This window comes from Suncus etruscus, chromosome 2, assembly GCF_024139225.1.
Source record: "Suncus etruscus isolate mSunEtr1 chromosome 2, mSunEtr1.pri.cur, whole genome shotgun sequence".
NCBI lineage: Eukaryota > Metazoa > Chordata > Mammalia > Eulipotyphla > Soricidae > Suncus > Suncus etruscus.
The window spans coordinates 44,974,270-44,987,710 of record NC_064849.1 but is presented as its reverse complement, the minus strand read 5'-3'; the positions used below and the strand labels follow the sequence as shown (position 1 = coordinate 44,987,710).

Genomic DNA, 13,441 nt, shown 5'->3' with positions numbered 1-13,441 from the left:
AAGGAACATGTAAGAATGTGTACCTTGGGGCCGGAGAGATAGCATGGAGGTAAGGCGTTTGCCTCTCATGCAGAAGGTCATCGGTTCGAATCCCGGCGTCCCATATGGTCCCCCGTGCTTGCCAGGAGCGACTTCTGAGCGTGGAGCCAGGAGTAACCCCTGAGCACTGCCAGGTGAGACCCAAAAACCAAAAAAAAAAAAAAAGGAATGTGTACCTTTATGCATATTTGTCAACATACCTTTTTGTATTAGTAGTTTGTCATGTCCTGCCATACCAGAAGTGTTATCCTGTTCTTGTCTACCTTATTCTACATATTCTCCTGTATTTACTCCTACATGCATGATTCATAACTACATTTATGCAGTTAGAGACAGTTGTGAGTTTTTTTACACTTTTGTTTTTGTTCTTCAGTAGGTACTACTGGAACTCATCAGACCAATCTTGCTGGAAAGTGTGGACAACATGAATTTTCACAGTTATGTGGTAAAACTGGAAGTGAGGATTCTGATTTACAATTCCTGGGAACAGCAAATAGTCATCAAGATAAAGGTTTAAATTCCAAATTCATTTGGATTCAGATTATTTCTGAATATAACCTGTGTGTTTTGTGTAATATTACTCATGAAAAAGTAATTTTTGTTTTGTTTTGTTTTTTGGTTTTTTGGGTTTTGGGTCACACCCGGCAGTGCTCAGGGATTACTCCTGGCTCTACGCTCAGAAATCGCTCTTGGTGCCTTAGCACTGTGCTATCTCTCTGGCCCCACAAAAAGTAATTAAAAAAAAAAAATCCTGAACTTTTTGTGATTATTGCAAAAAAGTATTAAATTTAGTATTCCTTGTATAAATGTAACTGATTATAGATGAGTATTTAGTTCAGGCTGAAGTGATAGAACAGTGGTAGGGTGCTTGCCTTGAACAAAGCTTACTGGAATTCCATCTATGGCATCCAGTATAATTCACCAAGCCTACCAGGAGTAATTCTTGTGTGCAGTAACTCCTGTGCGTCATCCACACAGTAATTCCGGAAGTCATCCCTGAGCATTTCCAGGCCTCAAAACCAGATAAATAAATTTCAGTGTTTAGAAAGTCATGGTACAAATTAGTTTTTTTTTTCTTTATCTTTTTTTTGGGGGGAGGGGAGAGCCACACCCATTTGATGCTCAGGGTTACTCCTGGCTAAGCGCTCAGAAATCGCCCCTGTCTTGGGGGGACCATATGGGACTCAGGGGATCGAACCACAGTCCTTCCTTGGCTAGCGCTTGCAAGGCAGACACCTTATTTCTAGTGCCACCTCACCGGCCCCAGTTTTTCTTTTCTTTTTAATATTCTAGCTTATTTCCAGCCTGAATCAAACCTTAATTCTAATCAATTAATTTTAATACATTTAATTAAGGATGCTATAAACCTTACATGAATTAAAGAAAGCAGGATATGAGTGTATTTTAGAGGCTTTCAGTGACACTTTAGCATGAGTATTCAAGTAAGGCTTTTCTTAAGAAGTGATATTTAACTTCCCCTTTAAAGAAAAATCAGATTGTCTGAGTGAGAAAATTTAAATCTAATCAAAGTTACCAGCAAATAGAAAATTTTTGAGAAAAGAATGTGCTTTGCTTGTCAGAGAATTAAAAAATAACCCAGAATGGCTGAGGACTTATTATTGAAATAAAGTGGAATGGGTCACCAGGGATCTGTGTAGCTTTGGTATGGATTTTTCAACATTTAATGCCAAGTATTTGAAAATGGCATTAGTTGTTAAAGCATCTTATAGTAACAATATTGTGGGTAAAACACTTGTCTTGCATGTTGCTAACTTAGAGCTGATCACAGGTGCCACATATGATCCTCCAAACCTCACCAAGAGTGATCCTTGAGCATATAGCCAGAAGTAGACACTGAGTATTGCTAGGTATAACCCCCAAATAAAACAATCTTGTAAAAGAAGAGTTATTTTCTTTTTTTAATAAAGTTTTATTTATATTATTTAGTTACAAACAATGATAATTACAAAGTTTTAAGTATTTAAATTTTTTTAATATTTTTTATTTAAACATCTTGGTTACAAACATGATTGTGGTTGGGTTTCAGTCATATAAGATGATATACCCCCCTCATCACCAGTGTAACATTCCCATCACCAATGACCCAAATATCCCTCCTCCCCTCCCATCCCTACTTGTACTCTAGATAGGCTTTCTATTTCTTTGATATATTCTCATTGTTAGGATAGTTCGCAATGTAGTTATTTCTGTAACTAAACTCATTACTCTTTGTGGTGAGGTTCATAAGGTCGGCTGTAACGTCCAGCCCTCCTCTTTTGTCTCTGAAAATTGTTGAGAAATGTCTTTCATTTTTCTTTTTTCTTTTTTTTTAAATATGGAACGCTTCACGAATTTGCGTGTCATCCTTGCTCGGGGGCCATGCTAATCTTCTCTGTATCGTTCCAATTTTATTATATGTGCTGCCGAAGCGAGCACGTCTTTCATTTTTCTTAAAACCCATAGATGAGTGAGATCATTCTCCGTCTTTCTCTTGCTCTCTGACTTATTTCATTCAGCATAATAGATTCCATGTACATCCATGTATAGGAAAATTTCATGACTTCATCTCTCCTGATGGCTACATAATATTCCATGTGTATATGTACCAGTTTCTTTAGCCATTCATCTGTTGAAGGGCATCTTGCTTGTTTCCAGAGTCTTGCTATGGTAAATAGTGCTGCAATAAATATAGGTGTAAGGAAGGGGTTTTTGTATTGTATTTTTTGTGTTCCTCGGGTATATTCCTAGGAGTGCTATAGCTGGATCGTATGGGAGCTCAATTTCCGGTTTTTGGAGGAATCTCCATATCACTCTCCAGAAAGGTTGAATTAGTCGGCATTCCCATCAGTAGTGGCTAAGAGTTCCTGTTTCACCGCATCCCTGCCAACACTGCTTGTTCTCATTCTTTGTGATGTGTGCCAATCTCTGTGGTGTGAGGTGGTACCTCATAGTTGTTTTGATTTGCATCTCCCTGATAATTAGTGATGTGGAGCATTTTTTCATGTGCCTTTTATCAAAGTGTCTGTTCATTTCTTCTCCCCATTTTTTGATGGGATTAGATGTAGTTATTTTCTATAAACTTTTTTGATTATTTGGTGGGTGGGGCACCACACCCAGCTATGCTCCTGACTCTGCACTCAGGGATTAATCCTAGAAGGCTTAAGGGACTGTTTAAGATCCATGAGATCAAGGCCGAGTCATTTGCATGCAAGGCCCAATTCGATCCCCAGCATCCCATATGGTCCCCCGAGCCTGCCCAGGAGTGATTTCTGACCATAGTAACCCTTGGGCACTGCCAGTGGGGCCCGTAAACCCCCTCAAAATTTTTTTTATTGTGAGCCAGTCCTTCTGGCCCTCATCTCTATTGTCTCTGAGCATTATTACCATAATGTCCTTAATTTTTCTTAAAACCCATAGATGAGTGAGACTATTCTCTCTCTCTCTCTCTCCTTCTGACTTATTTTACTCAGCATAATAGATTCCATGTACATCCCTGTATAGGAAAATCTTACGATATGAAGCTCACCACAAATAGTGGGCAGTGCAATTAGGGAAATAACTACACTAACAACTAGCATGATAATGTTAATGAGTGAAAGAAATAGAATGCCTGTCTCGACTACAGCCAGGGATGGGGGACATTGGGGGTGGGAATATTGCACTGGTGAAGGGGGGTATTCTGTTTACGACTGAAACCCAACTACAATCATGCTTGTAATCGTGGTGCTTAAATAAAAATTTCATTAAAAAAAAGAGGGGCCGGAGATATAGCATAGAGGTAAGGTGTTTGCCTTGCATGTGGAAGGACAGTGGTTCGAATCCCAGCATCCCACATGGTCCCCGAACTTGCCAGGAGCAATTTCTGAGTGTAGAGCCAGGAGTAACCACTGAGGACTCCTGGGTGTGACCCAAAACCAAAAAGAAAAAAAAAATTTTAAGTTCTTTTCAGGATTTCTAGCATCTTAATTTTTGTGGGATAATTAAAGGGCCTTGAACATCACTGGGTATGATCCCAAACCATAGATATATTCTAATTTTTGTTAATAGCTTTGGAGACCACATCCTGTGGTACCTAGACATGCTCAGGGACCCAGAGCCATACCCATTGGTGCTATAAAGATCATTTGGTGCTAGTTATTGAAGTTAAAAGCATATATTCTGGGAATGGAGCAAAAGCATGGCAGGTAGAGTGTTTGCCTTGCTTGCAGCTGACACGGGTTCAATTCCCAGCATCCCATATGTTTCCCCGAACCTGCCAGGAATGATTTCTAAGTTCAGAGCCAGCACTAACTCCTCTGTGCCATTGGCTGTGGCCCAAAAACCAAAATAAGAAAAGAAAAAAGCATATGCTACTTGATTTATATCACCAGTCACCCAATTAAAAATACTGTGAATCACAACAAATGTTGGAAGTTTGATTATATTTTGTGCATTGCATTGATTCTTTTATCTATGTGTGTGTGTGTATATATATATGTATGTATGTGTATATATATATATAGTGATAAATATAAAAATACCTTGCCCACCCAATTTTATATTATTTATTTTTCAGTGCTAGAAACCAAACTAAAGGGTTTACAGTTTCATGGCACATTCTTAGCATACTTTTGCTACACCATATATCTGGCTTGAAGTCACCCAATTTTTTGTTTCAGGGCCCATACCCAGACATTTCTAGGCTCTCCATTCAGGGATCATTCCTGGTGGGACTCAGGAGACCATGGGGGACACTGGGGATTGAACCCAGGTTGGCTACATTCAAATCAAGTGCCGTCTCTTCTGTACCATCACTTCGATCACCTAACTTTATTTTTTTTTGTTTCGGTTTTTTGGGGTCACATCTGGTGGTGCTTAGGGATTACTTCTGGCTATGCGCTCAGAAGTCGCTCCTTCCAGGCTCAGGACCATATAGGATGCCAGGATTCGAACTGGGTTCCATCTTGTGTTGACTGCGTGCAAGGCAAACACCTTACCACTATGCTATTGCTCTGGCCCCAGGGCCACCTAATTTTAAATGTTGTAATTTACACCAAGTGTTGGAAATGTTGGTATTTTTTGTTGCATTCACTGACTCTGGACTCACTCGGTTTCTCCATATTTGTGTATTTGTTTATACACATATCTAGTGGTTGAGTTCTTCATAAAAATTTTTTGGAATGAGGCAGACTTTTTATTGAAAGAAATTTAGAGAAAGATGAGGGGAAAGGAGAGTGATACGCGTTAAAGAAATAACAAAGGCTTCTTCAAAGTGGGACATAAGCAGAGAAGAGAAAGAGAAAAGTGCATGTTCAAGAGAGAACATGTGCTTGGAAAAAAAGTCTATAAGAAATATTTTTAGGGCCGGAGCGATAGCACAGCAATAGGGCATTTGCCTTGCACGCAGGTGACTCAGGATGGACCTGGCTTCGATCCCCAGCATCCCATATGGTCCCCTGAGCCTGCCAGGAGTGATTTTTTTCTGAGCACAGAGCCAGGAGTAACTCCTGAGGGTGTGGGCCTCCCTCCCCCCAAAAAAAGAACCAAAAGAAATCTTTTTAAATCTCTTTATAAAAGCAGTTTGGAATGAGACACTGATATGAAAATAACAAGTATCACTAACATTGAGATTGAAATCATGAAACTAAAGGCTTTGTTTTCTATATAAATTTGTGACCATCAAGTGTTCTCTTTTCTACCCAAATAAGATTTAAGTAGGAGGGAATCTAATCATTTCTATAGGAATTAAAATAAATTACATGAGGGACCAGAGCGATAGTGTAGCGGTAGGTTGTTTGCCTTGCATGCAGCTGACCTAGGATGGACCGCAGTTCCATACCCCGGCGTATGGTCCCATATGATCCATATGGCCCATATGGAACCATCCCATATGGTTCCCCAAGCCAGGAGCGATTTCTGAATGCATAGCCAGGAGTAACCTGTGAGCGTCACCAGGTGTGGCCCAAAACCCAAAAAGTAAATAAAAATAAATAAATAAATTACATGAGGGCTGGAGACAAAGTAGAGCCAGTAGGGCTCTCATGTTGCATACAGTCAACTTGGATTCACTTGTTGGCATCGTATATAGAACCCTTTTCCTACTAGGAGTGATTCCTGGGTGCAAAGCCAGGTTTAACCCCTGACTATTTCTAAGTATGGCCCAGAAACCAAAAAAATTGTAAACATGAAAATAAACACATAATCTATGTGAGTCTAAGATTCTGGGAGACATCAGAGTACTAGAGTTCATGCCTTCATGCAGGAGCCCTGGGTTCAATCTCCTGTACTTACCAATACCAGTGACACAAATACCAAAAATAAGCATAAATAATTCTTAAGAGTCTGTTTAATATAACATTCAAAAGAGCATTGTTAGTATAAATAATACCATGTTTTGAAAATTAAAGGAAAATTTGTGGGAACTTCTACAAAGTTATTAAACTGACTTAAATTATTTACAGTCAAGAAAATGTATTCAAACTATAATAGATAGGGACTGGAGAGATATCGTGGAGGTAGGGCATTTGCCTTGCATGCAGAAGAATGGTGGTTCAAATTCTAACATCCCATATGGTCCCCCAAACCTGCCAGGAGCTTAGAGCCAGGAGTAACCCCTGAGTGCTGCTGGGTGTGACCCAAAAACAAAACAACAAAAAAAAACTATAATAGATAGAAAATAAAATAAGATTAAATTACAATAGATGATACCACTAGTTAACATAAATGTAAATAAACAAAACCTAACTAAAAGAAGGATCACGTTTTATATTATTATTTTCTTTTTTTTTTTTTTTTGGTTTTTGGGCCACACCCGGTGACGCTCAGGGGTTACTCCTGGCTATGCGCTCAGAAGTCGCTCCTGGCTTGGGGGACCATATGGGACGCCGGAGGATCGAACCGCGGTCCGGCTAGCGCAGGTAAGGCAGGCACCTTACCTACAGCGCCACCGCCCGGCCCCTATATTATTATTTTCAAGGAAGAGTCTTCCCAGTGGAATTTTGGAGACCTGGGGCCTCCACCAGTGATTCTCAGCTAACTGAGCAATTTTTTTAATGCAAGGGCTTTAGAATGAGATACTGCTTGGGCCCTGTAACAGGGCCTATGTCGCTGTATCCAAAAATGGTTGGGAGACCTGAAACTAGGTTGAGTTTATAACTGCTCTTCTCTCTCTGACTCCCAGATTTTATTTATTTACTTATTTATTTTTGGTTGGGAGTGGGGATCATACCCAGCAGTGCTCAGGTCTTCTGACTGTTCACAGATCACTCCTGGCAGACTTAGGGGACCATTTAAGGCAGGGGTCTCAAACTCGCGGCCCGCGGGCCATTTGCGGCCCTCCGTACAACGTTTTGTGGCCCTGCCCCAGAGGAATCCTTTTTTGTTTTGTTTTGTTTTAGTTGTTTGGGTCACATCCCCCAATATTTAAGGCTTACTACTGACTTTGCACTAAAGGATCCACCCCGACTTTGCCTCCTGCATCCCCCAGGTAAATTGAGTTTGAGACCCCTTATTTAAGGTATTGGGCATCAAACTTTGTTTTGCCATGTGCAAGGAAACATCCTACCCTATATTATCTCTCAAGTCTTAGATTTTTACTTTGAAGCGCTGTTTTTAAGATCCATATATAAAACTTATCAAAATAGAAAGTAAAACAAGGAAAAACAGCACTAGACAAATACTCAAGACAGATACAAAAATGTTGATGTATGTCTGCTAAAATATAAAATTAACAAAAATATTTGTACTGTAGGCCAGGGAGATAGTTCCAAAGGATTGAGTGTGTGTCCCCAAGTCTCTGAGTTTGTTCCCTAGCTCTGTATGACCACATCTAACTCAGCAGCTCTGTAATGACCTTTATAATGCTACATTTATTTATTTATTATCATTATTATTATTTATCATTTAATTGATATTATACTATAGGTCACATTACAATAATATTGATATTTATGGTTTTGACACATAAAGTTACTGTATCCCTCACCACCAAAATTCCCAAAATCCTCTTATCAGTATCTTGTTACCTCTATTCCAGTAGTAGAGCACCTGCCTTGCATATTTCAGGCCACTATCCCTGGCTCTCCACATACCATCTATTGTCTCCTGGTTCCCCTACCTTCACAGCAAACTGTATATGAGCACCATGACCAATTACGTGACCCCACCCCAACACTACCAGTCCATCACAAAAAAAATGTTGCCACTGCCCACAAACCCATACCTCCCAAAATTTGTCTTTAAATAAATGAAACTTTTGGGGCTGGAGTGGTAGCACAGTGGTAGGATGTTTGCCTTGCACACAGCTGACCCAAACAGACACGGATTCATTTCCCAGCATCCCATATGGTCCCCCAAGCCTGCCAGGGTTGATTTCTGAACACAGAGCCAGGAATAACCCCTGAGCGCACCAAATATGGCTTAAAATCCAAAAATAAATAAGAAAAAAAACTAAAAATGATCTGAACAGAGATTAAATGGGTTGGAATGCATGTTTTATCTGCAGGACCTCTTAGTTCCTTCCATAGCATTGCATTGCCTCCCAAGCATCACAGTGAGTTATCTCTAAACATTGAAGTAGGAGTAGTACCCTACCTCCCATATTTCTGGATATAATCCCAAAAAGCAAAATAAAATAGGGCCAGAGAGATAGCACAGCATAAGGCTTTTTGCCTTGTATGCATCCAGTCCAGGACGGATGGTGGTTTGAATCCCAGCATCCCATAGGGTACCCCTGGCCTTCCAGGAGTGATTTCTGAGCATAGAGCCAGGAATAAACTCCTGAGTACTGCCAGGTGTGACTAATAATAATAATAATAATAATAATAATAATAATAAAGAAGTCCTATGAAATTGGAGCTTTATTTCCAACAGGGAGGTTCATCATCATGAAAATGGTGGTTATTTCTAGATTATGTAGTCAGTGTCATTTTGATCAATGTACCATCCAGATTTTTTTTTTTTGGTTTTGGTTTTGGTTTTGGTTTTTGGGCCACACCCGGCGGTGCTCAGGGGTTCCTCCTGGCTGTCTGCTCAGAAATAGCTCCTGGCAGGCACGGGGGACCATATGGGACACCGGGATTCGAACCAACCACCTTTGGTCCTGGAGCTTGCAAGGCAAACGCTGCTGTGCTATCTCTCTGGGCCCAGCACACCCAGATTTTTTTTAACAGAGCCCAATAGACTGATTGATTAATAGAATGATGGTAAAAAATGACTAAGATAATTATTTTCCTTTGCTTTGTGGGACATGTCCAACAGTACTGGGGCTTCCTCCTGACTCTGCTCTGGGATCACGCCTGTGGTGCTTAGGGTACCATATGTGGTACCATAGGTCAAGTCTAGGTCACCTAGCATGACCATGCATGCTTATCCACTCTACTATCTTAACAGCCTCAGCAAACGTCATTTTTTAAAAGATCAAAATGAATTAAACTAAGCAGGTAATACAATAATAAATTATTATAGTAGCAATGCAGTGATAGAGAAATAGTCTGCTTGAAATCTTTATGATTTTATTTAATTTGTGTTCAGGACTTAGTCCTGAATGACTCTGCACTCAGGGATTACTCTTGACAGGGAGCCATATTGGATGCTAGGGATTGAACCAGATAGCTGCATATAAGGCGATTGTTCTTTTTCCTATATTATTTCTCTAACCCCTAGAACTCATTTAAAAATATATTTATTATAGGGAGCTGGTGAATAGTATAGTGAGCAAGGCACTTGTTTGAGTAGACCTTGGTTCAATCCCCAACACTCCAAGCATTACCAAGAGTGATTCCTGAGTACCACAAGGTGTCTCCCCTCTGAAAATAAATAAATAAAATATGGGATAGAAATATGAATATGAAAAGCAAAAATTGCTCAAGGCATATATATAATAACTATCTCTTTTGTTTTGTTGCAGTGAATACCAGCCTAAATTTTGGTAGTAAAACACAGCAAACATTTGGTAGCCAAACAGAACGTACTTCATCATACTCTGGCCCAAAACCAGGTACAGGAGCCTTTATCCTTCCATCCTGTCCTCTCTCATCACCTCGAACTAGTCCAAAGCACACATCTCTTAATGTATCTCCAAAGAAATCTCAAGATAATTCTGTTAATTTCTCAAATTTTTGGACTCTTAAAAGTTGTGAAGGATTATCAAAGCCAACTGCACAAAAAAAGCTTGTCAACACAAAATCATCTGATCCTACAGGTAAAAAGGATGGTTAGAACTAATACTTTGTTCAGCTTTGTATGTATGAATTGTTACTTTAGAGTTGGGGTTGCTAGATCTTTAAAGGCTAATAAATTGCATTTTATCTATGAATTAGTACATAATATAGGAAAATAATAGCATTAATAGATAAAATGTGTAATATAAAATTCGAAAGTTTTTTTGTCACTTTGACTAAAATAAAAACCCTTGCAGGGAAGACACTTGCCTTTCATGCAGATGACCCAGGTTTGATCCCAAGCAATGCAGTAAGGTTCTCTGAGTATCACCAGTAGTAATCCATGAGCACCGCTTATGCATGGCCCCATTTTTTCTTAAAGGTACAAAAAAAATGACACATCTAATCATGCTTTTAAAAGATCATGAGGGCTAGAAAGATAGTACACTGAGAAACTAAGTTGCCTTTTATATAGTAGACTTGAATTTGACCCCAGCAAGCCTCTGAGTCCTACTAGAAGGAATCCTTGAGCTCAGAACCAGGAATAAATCCTATGCTGAGCTGAAAGTACCACCTCTCTCCCCAATATGGACATAAATAGCCTTAGAGCTTACTAATAAATTTTAGTTTTACAAATATAAAATGGTATTCACTGCCATTAAAGTATAAAGTTTATTTTTTCATTTATTTGTCATTGATTCAATGTATGTTAAAATTCTTCAAAGAATTTCTGTTACCTTTTATAAATTATTATTTTGATGGCAGCTCTTCCCAAAATCAGAAGATTGCTTTAAGTACTTCATGCCAAGCTTCAGGCCTTACCTTCTCTGTGGTACCTTCACATATAAAAGCCAATTCATGACTTCCATTGTTTGTGATCCGTTATAAAACGACCTGGAAGATGTTTCAGTAACTTAGAAAGTGTCTGGGATAGGGCCCGGAGAGATAGCACAGTGGCGTTTGCCTTGCAAGCAGCTGATCCAGGACCAAAGGTGGTTGGTTCGAATCCCGGTGTCCCACATGGTCCCCCGTGCCTGCCAGTAGCTATTTCTGAGCAGACAGCCAGGAGTAACCCCTGGGCACCGCCGGGTGTGACCCAAAAAAAACAAACAAAAAAAAAGAAAGTGTCTGGGATAAGAGGGAGGTCATTAGCCACCACATGTGCCTGGGTGATCTTGATCTCCTCCTGATCTAGGTAGGATACCATCAAGGAGGGAGGAAAAAGAGAAAAAAAATTATTCTGATATTGTAAGGTTTTTCTGTCCAGTCTCTAAGATATGAAGTTGTGTTTTTAAGCTTATCACAATATTAATGTTCCAGTATGACTGACTATAAGATAAATTTATTGCATAACCAATTTAATTACCCTTTCAGCCCTGAACCTCCTTTTTCCTATTAATTTATGTTTTGTAAAAGCAAATAACATATTGAAAGTTGGTTACTTTATTTAATTTGTTCTTTCATGTTCTCCTATATTACTGTTTTACATGCAGTAGTCATTCAGGCATTACATAATTAGATTGAGAAAATAAGCCTTCTAACTTATAAACTTTAATATACAATGATTATATATAAAATTCATGAATTATATGTGGAGATAAAAATTGTGCTTCATATATAATATTTTGTTTTGAGGCCACACCTGGCAGGAGTTACTCCTAGCTCTCTACTCAGAAATCACTCCTGGCATACTCTGAGGTCTATATGGGTGGCCAAGGAATGAACCTAGGTTGGCCACATACAAGGAATGCACCCTGTCAATTGTACTATCACTTCAGCTCACTACTTAGTATATAAATTTTCATTTAATATGGGAGAAATTTGATGATTCATTTTGTGGACTAATATTTTCATAAATTATAAAAATTATAAATTATACATGTTATGTTTTATAATTTAATATACAATTTATAGTTTATTTTATAACGTATATATTATAATAATTTTATGATTATAAGTTATACAGTATACATTACACATAGTAATTTTTATTTTTCAAGAAGACAACTTTATTTAAGTATACAATAACCTGGGGCCGGCAAGGTGGCGCTAGAGGTAAGGTGTCTGCCTTGCAAGCGCTAGCCAAGAAAGGACCAGGTTCGAACCCATCCCCCCAAGCCAGGGGCAATTTCTGAGCATCAAATGGGTGTGGCCAAAAACAAAACAAAAAAATGTATGCTATAACCTGGGGCCGGAGAGATAGCACGGTGGTAGGGCATTTGCCTCACATGCAGAAGGACAGTGGTTCGAATCCCGGCAGCCCATGTGGTCCCCTGAGCCTGCCAGGAGCGATTTCTAAGCGTAGAGCCAGGAGTGACCCCTGAGCACTGCTGGGTGTGATCCCCCCCAAAAAAGAATAATACTGTAACCCAGGGCCAGAGTGATAGCACAGCAACCAACCATGGACAGACCCCAGTTTTATTCCCAGCATACCAAATGGTCCCCTAAGCCTGCCAGAAGTGATTTCTGAGTATAGAGCCAGGAGTAACCCCTGAGTGCTGTACCACCAGATGTTGACCCAAAAACAAACAAAAAAGAATACTATAACCTAACGGTGTTCGAGGCAACTCCATTTTGACTATTGCATTTCTTCATACAGTTTTCTAAATACCAATATGTGATATGATTCTGTATTTATCCCTTTTATTTATTTATTTATTTTTGGTTTTTGGGCCACCCCCAGTGATGCTCAAGGAATACTTCTGGCTATGCACTCAGAAATCACTCCTGACTTTATCCTCCTCCTTCTGACTTACTTCATTTAATGTAATATCTTACAAATTGCACGATTATATCATTTCTTTCAGCTATGGTAGTATTCCATTATATATGTGTACCACATCTTCATGATCCACTCGTTTGTTGTTTGTCATCTAGGTTGATTCAAAGTCTTGGCTGTTGTACTGCAATGAAAAGCAGTGTGCCTTTTGGATGAGTGTTTTCCTGTCCTGGGAATAGATACCCAAAAGAGAGATTGCTGGATTGTATGGCAGCTCAATTTTGAGTTTACTGAGAACCCTCCATACTGTTTTCCATTAGGCATTGGGCCTCAAATACCCTTGGCCCCAGAGTATAGCAAGAAGAAGGAAAGAAACTGAATGGCAGAAATACAAATACGAAAGGATAGGGGCTAGGACCCAAGTGGTCTCAGGTGCATTAATAGTGTTAAAAAAATAGAAATAAATATCCAGGGGTCGGAGAGATAGCATGGAAGTAGGGTGTTTGCCTTGCATGCAGAAGTACGGTGGTTCAAATCCTGGCAT

The 13,441-nt window shown here is 39.4% G+C and overlaps 1 protein-coding gene and 1 non-coding gene across 2 annotated transcripts in view; one reads left to right on the top strand and one right to left on the bottom strand.

The window, feature by feature from the left end:
- Positions 1 to 13,441, top strand: part of TOGARAM1 (TOG array regulator of axonemal microtubules 1) — an 83,667-nt gene that overhangs the window by 14,069 nt on the left and 56,157 nt on the right. The window contains exons 3-4 of the mRNA XM_049768338.1: positions 416 to 550; positions 9,926 to 10,219. Coding sequence (XP_049624295.1) covers positions 416 to 550; positions 9,926 to 10,219 — 429 coding nt within the window. The remainder of the gene's footprint in view (positions 1 to 415; positions 551 to 9,925; positions 10,220 to 13,441) is intronic.
- On the bottom strand, positions 2,369 to 2,475 carry LOC126003151 (U6 spliceosomal RNA). Its single transcript, XR_007493688.1, has one exon. It is a non-coding gene; the product is annotated as a U6 spliceosomal RNA (small nuclear RNA).